The 26,936-nt window shown below is 55.0% G+C and overlaps 2 protein-coding genes across 5 annotated transcripts; one reads left to right on the top strand and one right to left on the bottom strand.

The window, feature by feature from the left end:
• Positions 1-132: 132 nt before the first annotated feature.
• Positions 133-5,073, bottom strand: odr4 (odr-4 GPCR localization factor homolog). 3 transcript variants are annotated; one of them, XM_062481754.1, is made up of 14 exons: positions 4,959-5,073; positions 4,358-4,489; positions 4,035-4,190; positions 3,780-3,875; positions 3,591-3,697; positions 3,297-3,333; positions 3,054-3,194; positions 2,856-2,960; positions 2,650-2,706; positions 2,413-2,541; positions 1,609-1,696; positions 1,174-1,359; positions 482-607; positions 133-376 (listed from the first exon to the last, which is right to left on the bottom strand). In XM_062481754.1, the coding sequence occupies exons 2-14, from the start codon at positions 4,454-4,456 to the stop codon at positions 309-311; spliced, it is 1,395 nt and encodes a 464-aa protein (XP_062337738.1). In that variant the 5' UTR covers positions 4,457-4,489; positions 4,959-5,073; the 3' UTR covers positions 133-308. The 3 variants fall into 3 exon arrangements, with proteins under 3 accessions (XP_062337738.1, XP_062337737.1, XP_062337739.1); XM_062481753.1 differs by having other exon boundaries at positions 4,358-4,548; positions 4,959-5,011; XM_062481755.1 differs by having other exon boundaries at positions 4,963-4,981.
• Positions 5,072-26,893, top strand: tpra (translocated promoter region a, nuclear basket protein). 2 transcript variants are annotated; one of them, XM_062481749.1, is made up of 50 exons: positions 5,072-5,341; positions 5,751-5,855; positions 5,978-6,057; positions 6,164-6,251; positions 6,457-6,560; positions 6,661-6,825; positions 7,047-7,139; positions 7,283-7,363; positions 7,463-7,550; positions 7,857-7,988; positions 8,234-8,328; positions 8,506-8,703; positions 9,086-9,193; positions 9,388-9,635; positions 9,834-10,143; positions 10,242-10,390; positions 10,613-10,775; positions 10,896-11,030; positions 11,331-11,471; positions 11,943-12,117; positions 12,219-12,280; positions 12,545-12,709; positions 12,859-12,999; positions 13,088-13,204; positions 13,395-13,598; positions 13,797-13,999; positions 14,101-14,248; positions 14,323-14,460; positions 14,679-14,810; positions 15,279-15,409; positions 15,631-15,841; positions 16,106-16,561; positions 17,060-17,200; positions 17,335-17,641; positions 17,756-17,964; positions 18,063-18,133; positions 18,345-18,544; positions 18,637-18,974; positions 19,303-19,374; positions 19,519-19,716; positions 20,639-20,834; positions 21,018-21,217; positions 22,134-22,205; positions 24,447-24,538; positions 24,636-24,745; positions 25,018-25,116; positions 25,313-25,454; positions 25,637-25,725; positions 26,309-26,407; positions 26,646-26,893. In XM_062481749.1, exons 1-50 carry the CDS (start codon positions 5,191-5,193, stop codon positions 26,699-26,701), a joined length of 7,608 nt encoding a protein of 2,535 aa, XP_062337733.1. In that variant the 5' UTR covers positions 5,072-5,190; the 3' UTR covers positions 26,702-26,893. The 2 variants fall into 2 exon arrangements, with proteins under 2 accessions (XP_062337733.1, XP_062337734.1); XM_062481750.1 differs by having other exon boundaries at positions 5,073-5,341; positions 5,993-6,057; positions 20,633-20,834.
• The last annotated feature ends 43 nt before the right edge of the window (positions 26,894-26,936 follow it).

Below are 26,936 nucleotides of genomic sequence, written 5' to 3'. Positions count from 1 at the left end.
AGACAGCTTCAGTCACTCTTCTCACCTCTCCATCTCTCCTCTCCCCTCCTCCCACCTCTCCTCCCCCCCTCCTCTCATCCCTCCTCTTCTCGACCTCTGACCTGTTCGCACCAGTAAACCACCCAGCCTGAATGCAGTAGTTTATCATTTATTTGAGTCTGTTCATTAAGAATTCATGAAAATGAAAATAAAAGTCTTGTCGCTTACAGAAAGACAATTGTCAATTGTTATTCAATCAACAAACAAGTACTGGAAGGATATCAACATACTCTGAAGGTAGAAGAGAAAGTGTGTGTGTCCACATTCCGTTAGTCACTGAGGTACAGCAGTGATGTTACCGTGGCGAGGAGGGCGACGGCCGTTGCCATGGCGACACCTAGACAACACAGGTGTGCGAGACAGGAGGTGAGTCAGGTGAGAAAGTATGAACGGATAGTAAACCAGATAACACACACTCACACACACAGAGGTGAATACATACCAGCGTAGTACTGTAAGGAAATCTCTTTCTGGGGGGGGTCATGGGGTGGGGCCTGGGGGGTCATGGAAGTTGTCGGGGTCATGACATTGTGAAGATCTGCTTCCTCTGGGCTCATAGAGCAGGGCTCTGAAGAACACACACACACCTATTACACACTCACACCTATTACACACTCACACCTATTACACACTCACACCTATTACACACTCACACTTAGTAAAAGATATGAATCAAAAGAAACTTTATGATTCATCTACCTGAGCACCAACAGCATAAACTTCCTGTCTTAACTGACCAATCAGTGACCCAGTTACATCTAATCTGACCAATAACAAATAATGTACTTATTAGACATGGGTGAATGAAAATTGATACAATCTTTCAGGGAGTGTGTATGTGGATCAGCTGTGTTTGTGTGTGTGTATGATTCATTTCTACATACAATGTTGACATTCCTGTGACATTGATTGAACTGATTAAATGCCAGGTAGACTAGTGTGTGTGTGAGTGTGTGTGTGTGTGTGAGTCATGGCAGGTCAAGCCTGAGGCCCTGGTACACGTCTTCATGTCTCATTCTGTACTTCCTACAGCTACTCAATACTGGGGCTTTTATGATGTCACACACACACACACACACACACACAAACATGTATACCCACGCACAAACACAGGCGGTTGTCACGGTGACCGACCTGATCTGACTTCCTGTGTGACCTCCAAGTCCCCCGGGGGCGTGTCCCAGTCCAGCATCTCTCTGATTCGCTCGCTCACGTCAGCCAATCCCTCGTCGGCGAACATGTAGTCGCACGCACACACACCTCCGCACGGCGCCGCAGCAAAAACCCTGACAGGAAGCTGCTGCTGGTCTCCTGCTAACCCTGGGGGGAATGTCCCTGTACTTACTGTAAGTCGCTCTGGATAAGAGCGTCTGCTAAATGACTAAATGTAAATGTAATGAGGAACACAAGCAGTGTTAGCTAGGTGTTCATGTTAGGTGACAGAGCAGTCAACACTGCCCTCTACAGGTCAGGACAACACACTACAGCTCCCAGTCCAGCCAGTCACAGTAGGTTACCTCGGTCGCCCCCCTCTCTACTCTGTATCTCAGTACCCTGTTCATTCGTTACCTCGGTCGCCCCCCTCGCTCATCAGGTGGTCCTCCAGCAGCATCTCCACCCTGGTGGTCACCGTAGCGATGACGTCTCTCTTTATAACCTGGCAGGGACACACACAGAGAGACACTGAGTGCTGCGTGTGTGTGTACCTGTGCAGAAGTGTGTGTGTGTGTGTGTGTACCTGTGCAGAGGTGTGTGTGTGTGTGTGTACCTGTGCAGAGGTGTGTGTGTGTGTGTGTACCTGTGCAGAGGTGTGTGTGTGTGTGTACCTGTGCAGAGGTGTGTGTGTGTGTGTACCTGTGCAGAGGTGTGTGTGTGTGTGTGTACCTGTGCAGAGGTGTGTGTGTGTGTATACCTGTGCAGAGGTGTGTGTGCGTGTACCTGTGCAGAGGTGTGTGTGTGTGTGTGTGTATACCTGTGCAGAGGTGTGTGTGTGTACCTGTGCAGAGGTGTATGTTTGTGTACCTGTGCAGAGGTGTGTGTGTGTGTATACCTGTGCAGAGGTGTGTGTGTGTGTGTGTGTGTGTGTACCTGTGCAGAGGTGTATGTTTGTGTACCTGTGCAGAGGTGTGTGTGTGTGTGTGTGTGTGTGTGTATACCTGTGCAGAGGTGTGTGTGTGTGTGTGTGTGTGTACCTGTGCAGAGGTGTGTGTGTGTGTGTGTGTGTATACCTGTGCAGAGGTGTGTGTGTGTGTGTGTGTGTGTGTACCTGTGCAGAGGTGTGTGTGTGTGTGTACCTGTGCAAAGGTGTGTGTGTGTGTGTGTACCTGTGCAGAGGTGTGTGTGTGTGCTAAATGAATAAATGTGTGTGTATACCTGTGCAGCCTGCCTGGCTCTGGGTCTGTTGCTGTGGAGGAAGGCTCTGCAGCTGACCACGCCCCCCAGCCTGGCCACGCCCCCACACACCTCCACCTGTGCTGGGCCCGGCTCTGGAGGAGGGGTCGCCTGCTCTCTCACACACACACACACACACACGCACACGCACAAGTATGAACCAAAGGTAATATCACTTAAATACGGTGTCATGTAACCATGGTAACAAGAATGTAGTACCGTTTTGACCAAGATCTGGGCTCTGAAGATCTGCTGGACGGCCTTCATGTTCTTCTTCTACACACACACACGCACACGCGCACGCGCACGCGCACGCGCACACGCACACGCACACACACACACACACACACACACACACACACACACATTTACATATCCAAAGCAGGTAAGTATGAGCTGAGCTGAGGTGAGGTTGTGGTGCTGACCTGCCCTCCTCCTCCTCCTCCCAGCTCCGAGTCATCAGACATCACTCTGCCGTTCAGCAGACACACACCTTGCTCTATCTCCTGGGCCCAGGTCTGGAGCCCTGCCTGACACACACACACACACACACACAGGTTGTGGATGTGAGTGTGTGTTTGTGCTTTTGTATGAACGTGTGTGAGTGTGTGTGTTCCTCAGACCTTCATGCAGCGCTCCACGTCCTCAGGAGAGTGTGTGTGCGCCAGGGGAAACAGCAGGTCCAGATCCACACAACACGTCACCACGGGCCACGACACACACACACCTGCCTGGGGCTTCCAATCAGCAGGCTTGGCAGAGCTCTGGAACAACCAATCACAGGCAGTGTGGTCAGGATCAGTCAGAGGAGAGGAGAAGAGGTTGAGAGGAGAGGAGAAGAGGGGAAGAGGAGAGGTTGAACTGACCTTTGGGTCTCCTACATCAAACGTTCTACAGACCATTCTGGAGTTAAAGAGTTAAAGAATCTCTCCTGGTGTTGTGACTGACCCCTGACCCTGGAGGAAGCAGAGACGTTCTGCACATGCTCTCTGGGGGTTTACAAACCTGCAGCACCCTGAGCCTTTACAGTGAAACATACACTACCAAAACATTCAGTTTGATTATTATTTTAGTAATTTCTTCTACTCTACATCCCATTGGTTGTAGCCCCCCGGTGCCTACCTCGCTTTAGCCAATCAGAGTGCAGCACTGAAGGATACTTCCTAGTTGTGGAGCAGATGTGAAGTGTGACTCTATCAGTGACATCATCCTCTGACAGGCTCCACAGACGACAGCGAGAGATGAGCTTGTCCACCGCAAACACCAGCTACACACACACACAGACACACGTGTACAGTTGAACATGTGTATTTACCTGTGTGTGTGTGTGTGTATGTGTGTGTGTTTACCCGTCTGAGTGTGTTCTGCGCCTCCTTAGCCACCTCTGGGGGAGTGAGGAGGAACACTCCCACTACAGACAGGCCCCCCGGCAACATCCTGGAGACCTGGACACACTTCCTGGTTACCACCAGCTCTGAGGTCACACGCACACAACCTTTACATCTGGTCACACACTCACAGGACAGTAGGCCTGGTCACCTCCAGCTCTGAGGTCACACACATCCTCCTGACATCATTCCAGTATGACATCATCCCATCCTCACCTGACGAGCGTGCTCCGACACCCACTCCACGTCCGTCTCATGGTCCAATGACGTTCCAGCTGCTGTGGCGCCGGACGCTTGGCCCCGCCCCTCTCCGGTCTGGTCCCTGGGAGGGGTCCGGGCTGCCAGTACCACGTAGTCCCTCTGGGGGGCGCTCTGACAGCACACAGGGACCAGGCCAGGGTGACGCTCAGATGTGTAGTCATAAAGACAGCTCACATGTCCAACAGCCAGCTTCTGATAGATGTCTATTTTAAGTTGACTAGTGGTGGTGCTCTGGTAGCTGAGACTGACTGACTGGACACACACACACAGGTTGTTACCTGTCCAATCAGCAGTCCGGTCACGCTGGTCGTTCCTGCAGCTGTGAGGTTGAACAGGTACTTTTGCACAACCTCCTCCACAATGTAGCCACGCCCCATCTTCAGCTGCCTGCACCCACACAGGGGGAGAACCTTCGATCACAGGAACAGTAACGGGGAGGGGACATTAGCACACCTGTGACAGGGAGAGACTGTACAACACAGTAGGCCACGAGGAGACAAGTAACTGCACCGCAGAGGTAACATACGCTAAGCGTCTCATTCACATAACTCAAGTTTCAGGGTGACAAATATGTAGTTTGATGGATAACTATTGGCAATTTAAAATCCTGCCATTTCACAAAGCACTGATTTTAACAGTAACCGCAGTTCCACAAGCATGCAATATACTTGAGTGGTGCAGCTGTTTCTGGGAGCTAGCCAGCCACAACTGACACATCAACCGATACAGAAAACTTTACCGACAGTTGGCTAACGGGCTAGCGGAGAAGGGATAGCTAGCCGTAGGCACGGCGTTTTCAACAATAACAGATATTTACAACTTAACACGCGTTGAAACCATTAACAAATACGTTTCAAGTCCCAGTAAGGGTTGTTATACCTGCTTGATTGGTGAGTAGCACTACGCTTGTGATTACGTTGTCTAGGCTGTGTCACCTGCGCAAGACTACGCGATATTACAAACGAGACCAGCGATGACGGTCGCATACCGATGACGACAGTACTTCAGTCGTAGAGTTTTAATGTATTTTTTTTAGATAACAGTTCAAATCTCGCCGCTGCTCATAGCTAACTTTCTGATATTCACTGTTGTTTCGAGGGCATCTAGAGAGATGTCGGCCGTCCTGCTTCGGGTTTTGGAACGGCCAGAGTTGAATAAAATCCCGAAGGCGGCTCAGAACAAGCTAGAGAAGTTCCTTACCGACGTGCAGAATGAAAACGACTCGCTCAAGATCCAGCATGAGCGGTTCAAGGCGGACTGTGGTAAATACGCACACTGCTGGACTGTGGTTGTAGCCTGCTAGCTAACTAGCGAGGAAGCTAGCTGTGTCAATTATTAGGATTACCTGCCTGTGAATGTTTAATATGTAAAAGTCATACACAAGTCACACGGCGGTAGAATGCTCCGTTATTAGCTCTCGCTAAGTTAGCGTTATTGAGGGTAAGGTAGCTAGCTCTTGCTAAGTTAGCACCATTGAGTGTAAGCTAGCTCTTGCTAAGTTAGTGTCATTTAGTTGGACAACTTCAGCTAACTAGCGTGCCACCAGTAGAGGGAAGGACAGCGATAATATTTAGCGTGCTTTATCTTGTTCACAACTGGAAAAAACGCTGAAATGACCCAGCCTTGCTAGACCACTCTTTAACCTGCTCGTCCGCGTCTCCGTGTCTACAGAGCAGCAGTACTTCGACGTTGAGAAGCGGTTGGCGGAGAGTCTGGAGCAGATTGTGGCTCACACGCGGGACGTCCAGACCCTGAAGGAGCAGAACCGAATACTCAGTAAGTCCGCGAGATAGCCGTCAGCTTCATGTTGGAGTGTGTATGTGAGCTGTGTATGTCGGAGTGTTTTGCGCAATGTCGGAGTATTAAGGCCAGATCTCGGTGTCTTAGTGAGTTCTAAGTGTTTGTGTCTGCAGGTGAGGAGCTAAGTAGTTTGAAAGGTGTTGATGTGGAACCAGTCGAGGAGAAACCAGTGGTGCAGGTGAGACCCTCTACCGTCTGTCTCTGTGTGTGTCTCGCTCTCTCTCTGTGTCTAGCATGTACTGTGTGTCCTAGACCAGGGCCAGTCTAAGGTGTGTGTGTTTCAGACGAAGGCCAGGTATGAGATCGAGGCAGAGAGGAGGGAGTTGGCTCGTCTGCTGGAGAAGAAGAGTCAGGAGGTGGAGAACCTTTCTGGTGAGTCCTGAGGTGTGTGTGTGAGACCTGAGGTGTGTGTGTGAGACCTGAGGAGTGTGTGTGAAACCTGAGGTGTGTGTGTGTGAGAGACTTGTGGTGTGTGTGTGTGTGTGTGTGTACATGTTAATGTATTTGTCAGACCCAAACCTGCTTACTGCATACTTTCAGGGCTGCTGGTAACTGTGTGTGTGTGTGTTCTCTCCAGAGGATGTGAAGCGTCTGAATGACAAGCTGCAGGAGACCAACTCAGCCAAGGTGGAGCTTCAGCTCAGACTGGATGAGATCCAGTCCGCTGAGGTCTCCATCCAGGTGAGCCTGCACACACACACACACACAGAAAACACACTCCAAACACAAGCACGCATCCCTCTGACGTGTGTGTGTGTGCCGTGTGTGTGTGTGTGTGCAGCACCGTGAGAAGCGTGTGGAGCAGGAGAAGGAGCTTCTGCAGACTCAGAGCTCCTGGCTGAGCTCCGAGCTGCAGAACAAGACCGACCAGCTGCTGGCCATCTCCAGGGAGACCGGCGGACAGTTGCTGGAGCTACGCTGCAGCCTGGAGACCAGCCAGAAGCAGGTAACCCTCCCGGCCAATCACACTGCTGCTCCCTGGTGTGGGAGGGGTTCATCAATATGAATATCTTTTAATAATAAATAAATAATGCATTCTATGATACATTATAATCCTATGATGTATTGATGTAACAGAAGCTTTCATTCAAAGTGACGTATGGGGGGGTTTAACCTCCGAGCTCTTGATCTGCTGTCAGATGCTCTAACCACTAAGCTGTGCTCCAGGTGACCAGGCTGAAGGGGGAGGTGTCAAGCCTGCAGCAGAGCAGTGAGGCCCATCAGAAGAGAGCTGAAGACCTGCTCACCAAACTCAAGGAGGTTGGAACACAACACAACCTCTCTGATCATCACCCTACACCAGACCCAGTCTCTGCAACGCTGCTGTTGGAAACTAAATCCTTCTATTGCTCTTCCTCCCTCACTCTCTCCCACATCTCTCCCCCCCTCCATCTCTCCTCCAGTGTAAGGATCAGCAGAGTGTGATGGAGGAGAAGTTTAATAATGAGCTCAACTCCCACATCAAGCTCTCCAACCTCTACAAGGTCAGTCCGAACTGTGTATCTGTGTGTGTGTGTATCTGTGTGTGTGTGTATCTGTGTGTGTGTGTATCTGTGTGTGTAATGCCCGTGTGTGTCCTGCAGACTGCAGCGTCAGACTCTGAGAAGAAGAACGAGGAGCTGGGCAGAGCTGTGGAGGAGCTGAGCACACTGCTGAAGCAGTCAGGAGACGGTGAGACCTGTCAGTCGCTCAGAGAGTCAGTCGCTCAGAGAGTCAGTCGCTCAGAGAGTCAGTCGCTCAGAGAGTCAGTCGCTCAGAGAGTCACTCGCTCAGAGAGTCACTCGCTCAGAGAGTCACTCGCTCAGAGAGTCACTCGCTCAGAGAGTCACTCGCTCAGAGAGTCACTCGCTCAGAGAGTCACTCGCTCAAAGATTGTGACTGAGTGGGAGTCAATCAGTTATGGAGTCAGATAGTGTGGTGTCATTAAGTGTTGTTGTTTGGTTTGGCTGATTTCATTGTCATGGTTACCGCTGGCAGCCAATAAGGTGCTGGAGAAGAAGCTGTCGGAGGTTGAGGGGCTGAAGGAGAGGAGGGAGGCGGAGCTTCAGGAGGAGATCAGGAAGATGGAGATGGAGAACGCCAACATCAGAGCTTCAGACAAGAGCAGGAGTAAGAAACGCTCGCTCACACACACACACACACACACACACACACACACACACATACACACACACACTCATACACACACACACTCATATACACCCACACACTCATACATGAGAACGCTCACACACACACTCATACATGAGAACCTGTGACGAGCTCACACACACACTCATAAATGAGAACGCTCACACTCATACATGAGAACCTGTGACGAGCGCAGGAGTGTGTGTGTGTTAATGTGTGTGTAGATGTCCCAACCCTGACTGAGGAGGAGCTAGACTCCATGTGTCCTACAGCTGCAGCCGTAGCCAAGATCGTCAAACCTGGCATGAAGTTCATGGAGGTGAGCTCAGCAGCCTGGGACTTTTCTAGAAGCTCTGGAGAATACTTCTGGAATGAAGGGGTTTAGTTTAGTTGAGAGTTTAAGTGTTAAAATGAAGAAAAAATACATTCTTTTTTGGGATGTTAATGACCACATCACTTTCCTCTCCTCTCCTTCCTTCTCCCCCTCCCCCCCCAGTTGTATAATGCGTTTGTGGCGGCGCAGGACCAGCTGCAGCAGGAGCAGCAGGAGAGCAGGCGTGTGAGCCGCGTGCTGGATGACATCGTGCTGGAGGTGGAGTCTAAAGCGCCCGTGCTGCGACGCCAACGGGAGGAGTACGAGAACATGAGGATCTCCATGAGCGCGCTCTGCACCAAGCTGGAGCAGGCCCGAGGGGTGAGGAAGGGAGGGAGCAGGTCCGAGGGGTGAGGAGGGGAGGGAGCAGGCCTGAGGGGTGAGGAGGGGAGGAGGAGGGAGGGTCTGGAGCAGGCCCGAGGGGTGAGGAGGGGAGGATGGAGCAGGCCCGAGGGGTGAGGAGGGGAGGAGGGAGGGTCTGGAGCAGGCCCGAGAGGTGAGGAGGGGAGGAGGGAGGGTGTAGAAAGAGGAGCAGGCCCGAGGGGAGGAGGGAGGGTGTAGAGAGCGAAGGAGGGAGGGTGTAGAGAGGGGAGCAGGCCCGAGGGGGGAGGAGGAGGGGAGGAGGGAGGGTCTAGAGAGAATGAAGAGAGAAGAGGATGTGAATCTGACAGTCGTGTGTGTGTGTGTGTGTGTGTGTGTGCAGGAGATCCACCAGCTGCAGAAGGAGAGGGAGGAGGCTAGGCAGCGTTGCTCCACCCTGGAGAGAGAGCACCAGAGGACCCGGGGGCAGCTGGAGGACACCTGTCAGCAGGTAGCACATCTAACCCTGCCTAACCTTAAATCAAATACACCCTAACATAATACAGCATTTACTTTGGTTGAGGGTTTGTTACTGACTGATCTTCTTCTTTTGTGTCTCCATCTTCTCTCCCTCCTCTCTATCCCTCTCCTACTATCTATCTTTCTATCTCTGTCTGTTTCTCTCCCTCTCCACCCCCCTCCCAGGTACGTGTTCTCCTTGTGGAGCTGGAGGAATCCCGCGGCAACCAGGTCGTCAGAGACGACGGCAGCTCAGCAGCCATCACCAGCAGCTCTGAGGTCATCAGCCCGCGCCGATCCGGAGTCATCAGCCCGCGCCTGCTGGAGTTCCGCAGCGTGGAGGAGCTGCAGCAGCAGAACCAGAGCATTCTGGGAAGACTGAGGGAGCTGGAGGAGCAGAGAGACGGAGAGCTGACCCTTGCCACCTCCAAACGGTAGCAGCATGCTAACAGTCACACCTCCACACAGTAGCAGCATGCTAGCAGTCACACCTCCACACAGTAGCAGCATGCTAGCAGTCACACCTCCACACAGTAGCAGCATGCTAGCAGTCACACCTCCACACAGTAGCAGCATGCTAGCAGTCACACCTCCACACATAGCAGCATGCTAACACCTGTGTGTGTGTGTAGTGTGGAGGAGCTGCAGAGCTCCCTCCAGCAGGCCCAGGAGGAGGTACAGCGTCTGCAGGAGCAGAGCAGCCAGCACAAGCAGCTGGCCGACTCCTCCACCCGCCAGAGGGACATGTACAGCATCCTTCTGTCCCAGACCACTGGCCTCAGCCTGCCCCAGCTAGGCCCCGCCCCTGCAGAGGCCCTGCCCTCTACCGGCCCCGCCCTGGGCCGCCCCGCTGGCCCCGCCCCCGCCACTCGCTCCACCCCCGTCAGAGCAGCCGCTGCGGAGTCAGCACAGACCACACAGGCTAAAGCTGCCCTGAAGCAGGTCTGGCACACACACACACACACCTTCACACACACCACACACACACATGCTCACTGTGTGTGTGTGCACGTGGGGTAAGTAACCCTCCCTCCCCGCAGCTGAACGATGCGTTCACCACCTACAAGAAGGAGAAGGCTGAGAACGACCGCATGCTGAGCGAGGCCAACGACCGGCTCCAGCTGCAGCTGTCTCAGCTGCGCTCACAGAAGGCCAAGCTCTCCTCCCAGCTGGAGTTCAACTCAAAAAGGTAATTAGCTAGCTAACTTGAGATGGGAAGTAACAAGTACATAGTAAAAAAGTGAAGAAAAAAACAAAGGGTGAATTATTATTATTATTATTTTTTTTTTTTACAAAAGTACAAAAAAAGGTTTGCATCATTGATGAGGACTCTACTGTACTGTACTGTACTGTGCTCTGCCTTACTCTACTCTGTTTTATGTGTGTGTGTCTGCATGCGTGTGTGTGTCAGGTATGAGATGCTGCAGGAGACCGTGAGCGCCTACCGCAGGCAGATGGCTGCGCTGCAGGAGCAGAGCCACAAGATGGCTGCCACAGAGCAGAGCCACGAGCAGATCATACACACCCTCACACAGGACCTCCGTGCTGCCAACGAGAAGCTGGCACTGGCTGAGGTGAGGAGGGGGGACAGGGGGAGACAGGGACAGAGAGAGGGCTGGGGAGATGGACAGCATGAATTGGAAAACATTGAGTTTGGTGACAGATTGTGACCCCAGACCGTCCCTGCCCCCCAGGTGCGTGTGGAGAGCCTGCAGAAGGAGAAGACCCTGCTGAAACAGGCGGAGGGGCGTCTGGTCCAGGAGAAGGAGGCCATGCTGGCAGAGCAGCGCAACCAGAACCTGCTGCTCACCAACCTCAAGTCCATACAGGTACACACACACACTATACAGGTATACACACACACTGCTACACACACACACTGCTACACACACACACACTATGCTACACACACACACACACACACACTGCTACACACACACACACACACACACACACACACACACACACTATGCTACACACACACACACACACACACACACTATGCTACACACACACACCACAAGTTGATAAAGGTACACATTCTGCGTTAAGCACACTCACACACATTCACAAACTTGCGCTAACCCTCATTTTTTGTGTGCGTGCGTGCGGCGTGCGTGTGTGTGTAGCTGACCATGGAGCGTGCAGACGCAGAGTCTTGCCACCGGCTGCACAGCCAGATCCAGCGCCTGGAGACCGAGCTCAGCCTGCTGAAGACCAAGCTGGACCAGGAGCTGGAGCAGAGACACGCTCTGGGGCGGAGTCATGATGTAGGAACACACACACACACTGGGTCGGAGTCATGATGTAGGAACACACACACACACTGGGGCGGAGTCATGATGTAGGAACACACACACACACTGGGGCGGAGTCATGATGTAGGAACACACACACACACTGGGGCGGAGTCATGATGTAGGAACACACACACACACTGGGGCGGAGTCATGATGTAGGAACACACACACACACTGGGGCGGAGTCATGATGTAGGAACACACACACACACACTGGGGCGGAGTCATGATGTAGGAACACACACACACACTGGGGCGGAGTCATGATGTAGGAACACACACACACACTGGGTCGGAGTCATGATGTAGGAACACACACACACACACTGGGTCGGAGTCATGATGTAGGAACACACACACACACACTGGGTCGGAGTCATGATGTAGGAACACACACACTGTTTTGTGGATTGTTTGACACCCCCCCCCCCCTTCCCATAGGCCCAGCTCATGGAGGCTAAGAAGCAGTTGGAGACCCAGAATGCACTGCACCAGAAGACCAAGGACCTGCTGAAGACCACAGAACAGCAGGTCTCTGCCCTCAAGCTGCAGCTCAGCCAATCAGAGGCCTCCGCCCAGACCCCCACCCCGGGACAAGGCAGAGCGCCCGTCAGAGGTGAGGAGCTGAACTGCAGGGAGGAGGGAGCGGGGAGATGTGTGTGTATATGTGTATATATATCTATATATACCCCCGTTCTGGCATAACTGTGTGTGCAGGCCCAGGTCCAGCTGCCCAGGCCCAAGCAGGACAGCAGACTGTGGCCCAGGTCCAGACTAAGGTAGGAGGACACATCTGGTGGTTCAATCAAGTACTCATCAACGATGCAAACCTTTTTTAGGAAACTGTTTTTTCAACATTTCAAAACGTTTTTTTCAACCCCCCCAAATTCTACCTTTCGAAACCTATTTTCAAAGAGATTATTTTTAGAAAATATGTTTCAACCTTTTAGTTAGTGACTGGCTGGTGACCCTTGATTGGCTGTTTGAGGATTGACCTCTGATTGGCTGACTGCATCTCTGCCCCTCTCCCTGGTTGGCTGCAGGTGCGGCAGCTGGAGCGGGAGGTGGAGGAGGTGCGTGGGCGCCTGCGGCAGGAGGAGGAGCAGAGCGGGGAGCTGAAGGAACGTCTACAGAACGCCTCCACCAACGTGGAGCAGTACCGCAGCCTGGTGCTCTCCCTGGAGGAGAACCTCAACACAGAGAAGCAGGTGGGCCCGGAGACACACCTCCTGTGGAACCTGACCACGGCAGGAAGTGCTCGCTCCACCCCGGACACACACTTCCTGTGGGCTCTCCTTCTTTGATCCTCTCTTCATCTCTCCTCCTCTCCTTCCCTCGTCTCATCCATCCTCTCCAGGCTCGTATCCCAGTCGAGACTCGTCTGAAGGAGGCACAGGAAGTGACACGCCAGCTGGAGAGGAAGCTCCTGGAGGCGGAGAAAGAGAAACAGGAAGTGGAGGAGGAGAAGAGGAAGGCTGTGGGGAACGTGGAGAAAGAGGTAGAACAGAAGGAGGAGAGGAGGAGGAGGCTAAAATGTTTTCCTTTTGGTGTTCAGAGAGCTGGTTTGTGATGAATCTCTCCCCCAGGTGTCAGAGCTGACGCAGAGGGTGAAGAGCATGCAGGCTGACCTGCAGGGGGCGCTGGAGAGGGCGTCTGCTGCCGTCACCCAGGAACAGAAGGCCACTCAGGACAGCGTGCACCAGGTAACACACCCCTACTGATACTACCCACACCTGCTAAACACACACCATGCCAGATACACACACCCTGCTACACACACACCATGCCAGATACACACCCTGCTACACACACACCATGCCAGATACACACCCTGCTACACACACACCATGCCAGATACACACCCTGCTACACTCATGACTCCCTCCCCCCCAGGCGCGCCTGGCGTCCGAGGCCCAGAGTAAGTACGAGCGGGAGCTGATGCTGCACGCGTCTGACGTGGAGGCGCTGCAGGCGGCCAAGCGGCAGAGCCAGCAGGGGGCGGCAGAGCGTCGCCTGCTGGAGGACAGAACCCAGAAGGCCTCAGCTCAGCTGCAGGAGGGACGCAACGCCTGGACGCTGCAGGAGAAGAAGATCAAGGTGGGGGAGGGGAGGAGGGAGAGAGGAGGAGGGTGGGGGGAGGGAGAGAGAGAGGAGGAGGGGGGGAGGGGAGGAGGGAGAGAGGAGGAGGGGGGAGGGGGAACTCAGCAGAAGCCTAGTAACAGGTTTATTTGAATCAGTCATAAAAGTGTCTGCCAACTGTTAAACCAATGACCTGCCTGGCCCCTCCCCCTGCAGGAGGATCTGTCCAATCAGGAGCGGCGAGTGCAGGAGCTGCAGAAGCAGAACAGCCTCCTGCACCAGCAGCTGGAGGAGCTGGGAGCCAAGATGGCCGCCGCCGTCAAACAGTCGCAGGCCCACCATGGAGCCAGCCACGCCGGCCTTGCTCTGTCACCCTCTGAGGAGGGGAAGAGCCTGCAGCAGGTGCTGGACATCCTCAGGTGAGAGGAACACCTGCCTTCCCCTGACCACCCAGCTGGCACAGGGAAACCTAGACACACACATACGCGTGTGTGTGATGCCCTGTGTGTGTGTGTGTCAGGTTTGTGCGCAGGCAGCAGGAGATTGCGGAGGCGAGGGTGGAGGTGGCGGAGGGGGAGGCCTTGCGCTTCAGGCAGCAGCTGGAGATGCAGCACACAGACACCAAGGAGCTGCAGGACAGCCTCAACACTGAGAGACTCAAGATGCAGGTCAGGACACACACACTCTCTCACACACACACACACACACACACATTGCAGTACCTGACCCTGTGTGTGTCCAGGCCACAGCGAAGACCCTGGCCCAGCAGGATGAGAAGATGAGGAGGATGGAGAGCGTCAATGTCCTGGCCGACACCAACAAGATGCTGAAGCAGGAGCGAGAGAGACTGGAGCAGGAACTGCAGCAGACACAGGCCAAGGTAGCACAACTAGCAGCTGCTAAACCAACCTGATAACCAGGCAGGCCAAGGTAGCACAACTACCAGCTGCTAAACCAACCTGATAACCTGGCAGGCCAAGGTAGCACAACTACCAGCTGCTAAACCAACCTGCTGACTAGCTAACCAGACAGCTAACTAACTAGCTACATAGCCGGGCCCCACCTTGATAGGAAAACAAACCTGTTTGTTTGTGTTAGGTGCGTAAGCTGGAGGCTGACATCAGTCCCATCCAGAAGTCCAACTCTGACCTGAGTGAGAAGAACAGAATGCTGCTGGCCGAGAAGAAGCTCCTGGACGACGACCTCAAACACTGGAAGACCCGCTCACAGGTGAGAGAGAGTCTGTAACCTGGCTCACAGGTGAGAGAGAGAGAGAGAGTCTGTAACCTGGCTCACAGGTGAGAGAGAGTCTGTAACCTGGCTCACAGGTGAGAGAGAGTCTGTAACCTGGCTCACAGGTGAGAGAGAGTCTGTAACCTGGCTCACAGGTGTGTGTGAGAGTCTGTAACCTGGCTCACAGGTGAGAGAGAGTCTGTAACCCGGCTCACAGGTGTGTGTGTGAGAGAGTCTGTAACCCGGCTCACAGGTGTGTGTGTGAGAGAGTCTGTAACCCGTCTCACAGGTGTGTGTGTGAGAGAGTCTGTAACCTGTCTCACAGGTGTGTGTGTGAGAGAGAGTGTAACCCGTCTCACAGGTGTGTGTGTGTGAGAGAGTCTGTAACCTGTGTGTGTGTGTGTGTGAAGCTGGTTGTATTAGTGTCTGTGTGTGTGTGTATAACGGTGTGCATTCTCCTCTAAGCAACTGCTGAGCCAGCAGAAGGACAGTGACCAGGAAGAGAACAGGAAGTTGAGCTTGGAGCGAGAGGCCCAGCTGAAGCGCATTCAGCAGCTCTCTGAAGAGACGGCCCGCCTCAAGGCAGAGCTCGCCAGGTAGGAGCCAAAATGGATGCCCAGTTTCACTTCAGCTAATGTCCCACCAGTGGACAGCAATGCAACTGGAGCTGCTTTAGAGCCAATATGGACGCCCGGATGTATAATTTTAACCAGCAAAATCCTAAACTTCTGGTCCTTGATGTACTTCTTAAATGAACCACTTCAGCTTAATGTATAAAGGGTATTCTAGTGTGAAGACGGTTGTTGTGGTGGTCCAGGTCTGCTGCTGCGGTGACCTCGGGCCAGGCCCAGGCCCAGGCCCTGAGGGAGAGCGCGGCCAAGCTGACCTCAGAGAGAGACGCGCTGAAGAAAGACCTGCAGGCCAGGACCAACGACATCCTGGAGAAGAACAAGACCATCACACAGGTCAAGAAGATCGGCCGGAGATACAAGACCCAGTATGATGAGCTCAAGGTCCTACACGATAAGGTGTGTGTGTGTGTGTGTTTGAGAGCGATAGCAGAACCTGCCTGCTAGTGTGTGTATTCATTGAGTTTGTGCAGAGATGGATGAACAGACAGTTGCAGACAGGACGATGGAAAGATAAACAAGCCGAGTGTTTCTGTCTCCCAGAGAAACAAGCCGAGTGTTTCTGTCTCCCAGAGAAACAAGCCGAGTGTTTCTGTCTCCCAGAGAAACAAGCCGAGTGTTTCTGTCTCCCAGAGAAACAAGCCGAGTGTTTCTGTCTCCCAGATGCTGGAGGAGAAGGCCGCCCGGCCAGCCCCGAGCAAGGACTCCCAGGAGGAGGAGGAGAAGGAGAAGGAGGCGCAGCAGGAGCTGAGCAGGGCCAAGGAGGAGGCGCGAGCAGCCAAAGAGGAGGCGCAGCAGAAAGCAGAGCAGCTCCAGCAAGCACAGAAGGAGGTGCAGCAGAGCAAGGAGCAGCTCCAGAGTGTCCAGAAGGAGGTGCAGCAGAAAGCAGAGCAGCTCCAGAGTGTCCAGAAGGAGGTGCAGCAGAAATCCGAACATCTCCTGCAGGCCCAAAAGGATGCGCAGCAGAGCAAGGAGCAGCTGCAGGGTGCCCAGAAGGAGGCGCAGCAGAAAGGGGAGCTGGCTCTGCAGGCCCAGAAGGAGGCGCAGCAAAGCAAGGAGCAGCTGCAGGCCCTGCAGAAGGAGAACAAGGCCACCAGAGACCAGCTGCAGCAGATCAAGGTACCGCCAGCTCCCTACGTAAACAGACTGAGATATTACATTTTCATTTAGTCATTTAGCAGACACTCTTATCCAGAGCGACTTACAGTAAGTACAGGGACATTCTCCCCGAGGCAAGTAGGGTGAAGTGCCTTGCCCTAGGACACAACGGCATTTTGCATGGCCGGGAATTGAACCGGCAACCTTCGGATTAATAGCCCGTTTCCCTAACCGCTCAGCCATCTGACCCCCATATTAGGGTTTGTTTGCGTTTTATTAGTCTTGATCTGTGGTCCTGAACTTGGTTTAACTAGGTTCTGATTGTAGTTGTAGCCCAGGTCCTAATCCCAGTCCTAATCTGAGTCATAGTACCTGTTGTAATCCTGGCTCTAATCCCAGTCCTAATCTGAGTCATAGTACCTGTTGTAATCCTGGCTCTAATCTGAGTCATAGTTCCTGTTGTAATCCTGGCTTTAATCCCAGTCCTAATCTGAGTCCATATCTCTGTCCTAATCCCAGGACCAGGTCCAGCAAAACAAGGAGCAGCACCAGCAGAGCCAGGTCTCCTCAGCCCAGGAAGTCTCCGGCCTCAATGCCTCTCTCAGCCATTCACAGGCCAAGATCGCTGATCTTGAGGGACAGCTGGACAGTCTGCAGAAGGTAGAGATGCGTACACACACACACACTCACTCTCATACTTTCACACCAGGCACAAATTCACAAAGATTCACAACATCCGGTCTCTCAATCCCCTCTCTCTCCCTCCTCCTCCCCATCTCTCCTTCCCCCTTCAGTCCATCACCGAGAGAGAAGCTGAGGTCCGTCAGCTACAGGAACGACTGAACCAGGCTAACCAGGCTAGCCAAGCTAACCAGCAAGCTAACCAGGCTAGCCAAGCTAACCAGGCTAACCAGCAAGCTAACCCGGCTAGCCAGCCCCCCCAAGCCAGTGAGGAGGTGCTGGAGGAGCTGTCTCGGCTGAGGCAGGAGGTGAGGGAGAGGAGCAGCCAGCAGGAGGAACTGAGGCAGCAGCTAGCTGACAAGGAGGACAAGACCAAGAAGGTGTTCATCGGAGCCAAGCAGAAGATCAACCAGCTCAACAGTGAGGGATGCACACACACGTGCACACGCACACACGTGCATACACACAGTGTGGACTGAATTCCCCCCTGAAGTCCCCGCAAGGACAGACAAAACTGTGTGTGTGTGTGTGTAGGTGCCAACGAGCAGCTGGTGAAGGAGAAGGAGGATCTGAAGGCTGTGAAGGAGGAGCTGGAGGTCAGGATGAACGCTCTGAAGTCGCAGTACGAGGGTCGCCTGCAGAGACAGGAACGAGACCTCAGAGAGCTGCGAGAACACGCACACACACACCCTCACACACACCCTCACGTGCTGGGAGAGCAGAGGGAGGAGCCTCAGGAACAGGTGAGGGTCTGTCCATGACCACATGACCACACAAAGGAAACAACACCTGTGTTTACCTCCCTCTCTCACACACACAACCTCCCTCCCTCCCTGTGCAGGTACAGGACCAGCAGAGAGCCCTGGAGCCAAGGCATGTCTCTCTGAAGACCCCAGCTAGCGACAGGGGAAGGTAGGCCCTAGTACACTACAAGTAGTGTTATTAATATACTTTAAGGAAGTACTTCTAGGAAGAAAATATGGGATTGCAACTTCCTTTTCTTCTCCTCATCCTCTCTCTTTTCTTCTCTCTTTCGTTCTCTGCTTCTCCCTCCCTCGCTCGCTCACCCTCCTCTTCCTCTCTCACACCCACCCTCCTCTCTTCTCCCCTCTCCCTCCCTCAGCTCCTGCTCATCAGACCCGCCCACAGCCAACATCAGACCCACCTCCGTAGGGGGCGGAGCCCAGGCTAAGCCCGCCCCCTCCCCTGGCAACAAGCCCACCCCCCGGGCCAGCATCCGGCCCATGGTCACTCCGGCAACCATCTCTATGCCGACCCCCACTGCCACGGTGATGCCGACCACGCAGGCTGAGAGTCAGGAGGGTGAGATGAGGGTTATTATGGGATGGGAGGGGCATGAGTTATACTGGTTTTGGACTCTTTATGACTGTCTGTCTGTCTTTGTGTGTGTGTAGTGTTCGGCAGTGCCAGCAGCTCTGTGCGTTCCACCAGTCCCAGTGTCCAGACCTCACAACAGCCAATCAGCTCGCTCGCTCAGAGCCAGGCCACGGCATTCGTCCAGCCCACCCAACAACAGACCAATCAGGAGGCAGCTGCTGGAAGTGAGGCGGGGCCTAGCAGCCAGGTGGAAAGGCCGTCGACATCATCCGCTGTGATTAGTCCAGGAGGAGGAGGGGCGGGGCCTAAGCGTACCAGGGAGGTGGGGCCTGAGAGCTCAGACACACCCCCAGATGATCCTGACCAACCACCATCCACCAAGAAAATACGTATCATACAGAGAATGGGCCTGGAGGTACACACACACACACACACACACACAGACAGGGTTAGAAACACAGATAGTATTATTGTATAATGCATACTTAATTTTTTTTTGTATAATAGGATGTTTATTACTATTTATTTTTATCTTATTCTATTTTATTTTAGCTTATCATAGATGTAATCTATGTTCTTAGTACTTATATGTTATGTTATGCTAGGTTGCTTGCGTTGTCTTGTCCCAAGAATTTCAGTGCCCAGTCTGACCTTGTGTTGTTCTGTGCATCTGACAATGAAACTTGAAACTGAAAGATAGATACTGTACAATATACCCACGTGTGTGTGTGTGTGTGTTGCAGGACGACATTGAGGAGGGGTCAGATGGAGAGATGGAGGACCCCGCAGACCAGAGCTCTCCAGACCACAGCCAGGTACTGAGACTGGGTATTTCTAACCCTGTATGTGTGTGTTTCTAACCCTGTGTGTTTCTAATCCTGTGTGTGTGTGTGTGTTTCTAACCTGTGTGTGTTTCTAACCCTGGGTGTGTTTCTAACCTGTGTGTGTGTGTGTTCTAGGAGCTGCCTGAGGAGGGCTTCCCAGTGCTGGCTGAGGAAGAGGAAGATGAAGAGGGGGGCGTTTCCCAGTCTGTCCCCTGTGACCATGTGACCCACCAGGAAGAGGCAGAGGAACCACAGCATGATGTCATCGTCATCGACACAGACAGCGAGAGTCGTGAGGAGGGGGAGGAGGAGGAGGAGGAGGACGCAGAGAGGGTGAGGAGGGGGAGGAGGGGGACGCAGAGAGGGGGAGGAGGAGGAGGAGGGGGACGCAGAGAGGGGGAGGAGGGGGAGGAGGGGGACGCAGAGAGGGGGAGGAGGAGGAGGAGGGGAGGACGCAGAGAGGGTGAGGGGGGGGAGGACGCAGAGAGGGGGAGGAGGGGGAGGAGGGGGACGCAGAGAGGGTGAGGAGGGGTAGGAGGGGGACGCAGAGAGGGTGAGGAGGGGGAGGAGGGGGACGCAGAGAGGGTGAGGAGGGGTAGGAGGGGGACGCAGAGAGGGGGAGGAGGGGGACGCAGAGAGGGTGAGGAGGGGTAGGAGGGGGACGCAGAGAGGGTGAGGAGGGGTAGGAGGGGGACGCAGAGAGGGTGAGGAGGGGGAGGAGGGGGAGGAGGGGGACGCAGAGAGGGTGAGGAGGGGGAGGAGGGGGACGCAGAGAGGGTGAGGAGGGGGAGGAGGGGGACGCAGAGAGGGTGAGGAGGGGGAGGAGGGGGACGCAGAGAGGGTGAGGAGGGGGAGGAGGGGGAGGAGGGGGACGCAGAGAGGGTGAGGAGGGGGAGGAGGGGGACGCAGAGAGGGTGAGGAGGGTGAGGAGGGGGAGGAGGGGGAGGAGGGGGACGCAGAGAGGGTGAGGAGGGGGAGGAGGGGGACGCAGAGAGGGTGAGGAGGGGGAGGAGGGGGACGCAGAGAGGGGGAGGGGGGGGGGTAGCGAAACCTTATGGAAACTGCATTTTCATGGTTACTGCAGGAGGACTTGAGAGAATCTATAAACTCAATAAATATGCTTTACATGTCAATATGGTATTAGCAGTCAAGTGTCATCATTTAGCTGGTGATATATCTGTGTAGGCACACACACACACACACCAGAGATTCTACTTAAAGCTAAAGTGTGTGTGTGTGTGTGTCCCAGTATGAGGGGGAGGATGGAGAGGAGGTGGATGGAGGAGAGCAGGAGGAGGGAGAGATGGGAGCAGAGGAGAGCACTCAGGGGAGTGGAGAAACGTACGGAGGAGAGGAGGAGGAGGAGGAGGCGGGGCCAGACATGTCTGAGGACAACGAGGAGAGCCTGGGAGCCTCTGACTCCGCCCACAGACAGGCCGACGCCCACAGCGGTGAGGGCTCCCTGGTTGCCGTGGAAACGGTCGTACACACCCACAGACACACTTGAAACACGCATGCCCGTTTGTGTAGGATAGGTTTTTAGGTTTGTTGGTTTTATATGTGAATCTGAAACTAATTCTGTCTTTATGTCTCTTGGTGTGTGTGTGTGTGTGTACATCTCCGTGTGTGTACAGGGGATGGCAGCAGCAGCACATCTGGGTCCGTCCCACCAGTTGACCCTCCCAGACTCTCTCAGCTGCACCCCCCCACTCCCTCCCCCTCCCTGGAGCCCCGCCTACCCCCTCGCCTCCCCCAGTCCCCCCGCCGGCCCCCCCTGCCCCCCCGCCTCTACATCCAGCCCCCTGCCCCTGAGCTGGGGCCCCCACACACTCAGGTAACACACACACACACTCAGGTAACACACACACTCAGGTAACACACACACTCAGGTAACACACACACACACTCAGGTAACACACACACACTCAGGTAACACACACACTCAGGTAACACACACACTCAGGTAACACACACACTCAGGTAACACACACACTCAGGTAACACACACACACACTCAGGTAACACACACACACACTCAGGTAACACACACACACTCAGGTAACACACACACTCAGGTAACACACACACACACTCAGGTAACACACACACACACTCAGGTAACACACACACACTCAGGTAACACACACACTCAGGTAACACACACACACACTCAGGTAACACACACACACACTCAGGTAACACACACACACACTCAGGTAACACACACACACACTCAGGTAACACACACACACACTCAGGTAACACACACACACACTCAGGTAACACACACACACACACTCAGGTAACACACACACACACACTCAGGTAACACACACACACACTCAGGTAACACACACACACACACTCAGGTAACACACACACACACACTCAGGTAACACACACACACACACTCAGGTAACACACACACACACTCAGGTAACACACACACACACTCAGGTAACACACACACACTCAGGTAACACATACACACACCCGGGTAACACACACACACACCCGGGTAACACACGCACACACTCGGGTAACACACGCACACACTCAGGTAACACACGCACACACTCAGGTAACACACACACACACACTCAGGTAACACACACACACTCAGGTAACACACACACACTCAGGTAACACACGCACACACTCAGGTAACACACACACACTCAGGTAACACACACACGTCTGTAGAGAGAGGTGTCTTTATTGTTGCTAATGTTGTTGTTGTTGTTGTACAGAGGCAGCAGGCGGCGTCTCGACGCCAGTCAGTGGGACGAGGTCCCCAGCTCACTCCTGGGATAGGCAGCATGGTGAGACCTGGGGGAGGGGGGGGAGAGACAGCATGGTGAGACCTGGGGGAGGGGGGGGAGAGACAGCATGGTGAGACCTGGGGGAGGGGGGGGAGAGACAGCATGGTGAGACCTGGGGGAGGGGGGGGAGAGACAGCATGGTGAGACCTGGGGGAGGGGGGGGAGAGACAGCATGGTGAGACCTGGGGGAGGGGGGGGAGAGACAGCATGGTGAGACCTGGGGGAGGGGGGGGGAGAGACAGCATGGTGAGACCTGGGGGAGGGGGGGAGAGACAGCATGGTGAGACCTGGGGGAGGGGGGGGGAGAGACAGCATGGTGAGACCTGGGGGAGGGGGGGGAGAGACAGCATGGTGAGACCTGGGGGAGGGGGGGGAGAGACAGCATGGTGAGACCTGGGGGAGGGGGGGGAGAGACAGCATGGTGAGACCTGGGGGAGGGGGGGGAGAGACAGCATGGTGAGACCTGGGGGAGGGGGGGGAGAGACAGCATGGTGAGACCTGGGGGAGGGGGGGGAGAGACAGCATGGTGAGACCTGGGGGAGGGGGGGGAGAGGCAGCATGGTGAGACCTGGGGGAGGGGGGGGAGAGACAGCATGGTGAGACCTGGGGGAGGGGGGGGAGAGACAGCATGGTGAGACCTGGGGGAGGGGGGGGAGAGACAGCATGGTGAGACCTGGGGGAGGGGGGGGAGAGACAGCATGGTGAGACCTGGGGGAGGGGGGGGAGAGGCAGCATGGTGAGACCTGGGGGAGGGGGGGGAGAGACAGCATGGTGAGACCTGGGGGAGGGGGGGGAGAGACAGCATGGTGAGACCTGGGGGAGGGGGGGGAGAGACAGCATGGTGAGACCTGGGGGAGGGGGGGGGAGAGACAGCATGGTGAGACCTGGGGGAGGGGGGGGAGAGACAGCATGGTGAGACCTGGGGGAGGGGGGGGAGAGACAGCATGGTGAGACCTGGGGGAGGGGGGGGAGAGACAGCATGGTGAGACCTGGGGGAGGGGGGGGAGAGACAGCATGGTGAGACCTGGGGGAGGGGGGGAGAGACAGCATGGTGAGACCTGGGGGAGGGGGGGGAGAGACAGCATGGTGAGACCTGGGGGAGGGGGGGGAGAGACAGCATGGTGAGACCTGGGGGAGGGGGGGGGAGAGACAGCATGGTGAGACCTGGGGGAGGGGGGGGAGAGACAGCATGGTGAGACCTGGGGGAGGGGGGGGAGAGACAGCATGGTGAGACCTGGGGGAGGGGGGGGAGAGACAGCATGGTGAGACCTGGGGGAGGGGGGGGAGAGGCAGCATGGTGAGACCTGGGGGAGGGGGGGGAGAGACAGCATGGTGAGACCTGGGGGAGGGGGGGGGAGAGACAGCATGGTGAGACCTGGGGGAGGGGGGGGGAGAGACAGCATGGTGAGACCTGGGGGAGGGGGGGGAGAGACAGCATGGTGAGACCTGGGGGAGGGGGGGGAGAGGCAGCATGGTGAGACCTGGGGGAGGGGGGGGAGAGACAGCATGGTGAGACCTGGGGGAGGGGGGGGAGAGACAGCATGGTGAGACCTGGGGGAGGGGGGGGAGAGACAGCATGGTGAGACCTGGGGGAGGGGGGGGAGAGACAGCATGGTGAGACCTGGGGGAGGGGGGGGAGAGACAGCATGGTGAGACCTGGGGGAGGGGGGGGAGAGACAGCATGGTGAGACCTGGGGGAGGGGGGGGAGAGACAGCATGGTGAGACCTGGGGGAGGGGGGGGAGAGACAGCATGGTGAGACCTGGGGGAGGGGGGGAGAGACAGCATGGTGAGACCTGGGGGAGGGGGGGGAGAGACAGCATGGTGAGACCTGGGGGAGGGGGGGGAGAGACAGCATGGTGAGACCTGGGGGAGGGGGGGGAGAGACAGCATGGTGAGACCTGGGGGAGGGGGGGAGAGACAGCATGGTGAGACCTGGGGGAGGGGGGGGAGAGACAGCATGGTGAGACCTGGGGGAGGGGGGGGAGAGACAGCATGGTGAGACCTGGGGGAGGGGGGGGGTGGAGTCCCTGGGGGAGGGGGGGGGTGGAGTCCCTGGGGGAGGGGGGGGGTGGAGTCCCTGGGGGAGGGGGGGGGTGGAGTCCCTGGGGGAGGGGGGGGGGTGGAGTCCCTGGGGGAGGGGGGGGTGGAGTCCCTGGGGGAGGGGGGAGTGTGACTGGTAGTCAGAATCTGCATTCTCATAACATTGACCACCACACGATGTGCTCTCCTCCTCCCCCAGCAACACTTCTTTGATGATGATGACAGGATGGTCCCCAGCACCCCCACCCTGGTGGTGCCACATCGCACAGACGGCTTTGCTGAGGCCATACAGTAAGCACACACACACATGTTCTCCATACTCTACTTTATAATATACTTGTGAGAACATGGATGAGGAGTGTGTGTGTGTGTGTGTGTGTGTGTGTAGTTCCCCGCAGGTAGCAGGGGTCCCCAGGTTCAGGTTTGGGCCTCCTGATGACATCATGCAGCAGGCTAGCTCCTCCCACTCTGACCTGGGACAGCTGGCCTCCCAAGGAGGTAACGTTCACATGTACACACCTATACACGCACACACACACACGCTCCTATACAGAGAGGAGGAGCACAGAGAACCCTAAAACAGTAGAGTCCTCTTTAACTCTTTCACCTTTTTTTCAGAATGTTCTTTGTCTTCCAATTTTAAAACCCTTTTTTTATCAACCATTTTCTCCCCCCAAAAATATATAAAGCTTTTGAGAAAAAATATTTGTGACACTTTTTAACAATATATATTTTTACATTTGTGTGTGTGTGTGTGTGTGTGTGTGCAGGTCTGGGCATGTACGAGAGTCCTCTCTTCCTGGCAGCTCATGACGAGGAGGCAGGTGGGCGGAGCGTCCCGACCACGCCACTCCAGGTGACCGCCCCAGGTAACCCTCGGGCGCTGGCCACGCCTCCTCCTGCTTCCCCATCTCCCTGCCCTCTGGAAGCCTCATGTTCAGTGTTTCTCTCTCCCCCCCCCCTCTCTCTCTCCCCCCCCCCCCTCTCTCTCTCTCTTCCTCCACCCCCCCCCTCTCTCTCTTCCTCCACCCCCCCCTCTCTCTCTTCCTCCACCCCCCTTCCTAGTTACCATGTTTACAGAGTCGCACCCCTCTGACACATCCGACATGGCCTCCCAGTCCGTTCCCATGGTAACCACCTCCACTGGGGGGCTGGCGGTGCCGGGAGACGACGGAGATGAGGTCTTCATGGAGGGAGAGAGTGAAGGGTGAGGAGGGGGGAAGGAGGGGGGGGAGGGAGGGGAGGAGAGGGAAAAGAAACAGACAAAGGGGAGTGAAAGTCATTGAAGAGATGTCCTAACTTGGTGCGTGTGCGTGTGCGTATGTGTGTGTGTGTGCGTGTGTGTGCGTGTGTGCGCGTGTGTGCGCGTGTGCGCGTGTGTGTGTGCAGCACCAGTGGGGAGGCCTCCTTGGAGAGCCAGGGAGACTCTGCTGCCCAGCCTGATGATGCCAGCCAGCCCTCCACCAGCCAGGAGCCTGGTCAGTACACTAACACTCTCTCTCTCTCTCTCTCTCTCTCTCTCTCTCTCTCTCTCTCTCTCTCTCTCTCTCTCTCTCTCTCTCTCTCTCTCACACCCTCTCTCTCTCTCACACCCTCTCTCTCTCACACCCTCTCTCTCTCACACCCTCTCTCTCTCACACCCTCTCTCTCTCACACTCTCTCTCTCTCACACCCTCTCTCTCTCTCTCTCTCTCTCTCTCTCTCTCTCTCTCTCTCTCTCACACCCTCTCTCTCTCTCACACCCTCTCTCTCTCTCACACCCTCTCTCTCTCACACCCTCTCTCTCTCTCACACCCTCTCTCTCTCTCACCCTCTCTCTCTCTCACACCCTCTCTCTCTCTCACCCTCTCTCTCTCTCTCTCTCACACCCTCTCACACACACCCTCTCTCTCTCTCTCTCTCTCACCCTCTCACACACCCTCTCTCTCTCACACACCCTCTCTCTCTCTCTCACACACCCTCTCTCTCACACACCCTCTCTCTCTCTCACACCCTCTCTCTCTCTCACTCTCACTCTCACACACTCTCTCTCTGTTGACGGTGTGTGTTCTCTGTCTCCAGACACCAGCAGTGGGTCCCAGCCACGGTCGTCAGGGCGACCTCTGACCCAGCTCCCCCCCCGACAGGGAGCCAGGGGAGGCCGCACCCTCATACGCAGAGGTACACACACACGCAGTACACAAAACCATAGAGACCCAGGTAGTATAGAAGCATGTTTATTAGGATGAGAACACAAGAACATGCTTGTAAAGTAGATACACAGTAGAATGTGTGTTATGTTAGCATGTTGTGTATGAACATCAGCTGAACACAGAGGACTACAGCTCGCTGAGTAAATCATGACCATGACACACTCCCTGTCCTCCTCCCTCTCCTCCTTCTCTTCTCCTCCCTCCAGGTGTAGGGTTTGCCCGAGCAGGAAGAGGCCCCTTCGGACGAGGGAACCTCCGCTAGTGATGTCATCATTCTGCGCCCCCACCCTCTAGAATATGGAAGAACAACAATGATGTTTGTTCTGTGGCTTTTCGATCCCGCTAATAATAATACGTTCTTTCAAAAATCGTTAAATTTTAGTTGTATTTGTATTCAGTTTGAGGAGTAATCGTTTGGTTGGTTTTGTTTTGCTAATAAACTTTGAGAGAGAGAGAGAGAGGTGATGGTCGTTCCTGCTGCTGGTTGCAGTTCCTGT

The sequence above is a fragment of the Osmerus eperlanus genome, chromosome 16, assembly GCF_963692335.1.
Source record: "Osmerus eperlanus chromosome 16, fOsmEpe2.1, whole genome shotgun sequence".
NCBI classification, from domain to species: Eukaryota; Metazoa; Chordata; class Actinopteri; order Osmeriformes; family Osmeridae; genus Osmerus; species Osmerus eperlanus.
This window is presented reverse-complemented; position numbering and strand designations above follow the sequence as displayed.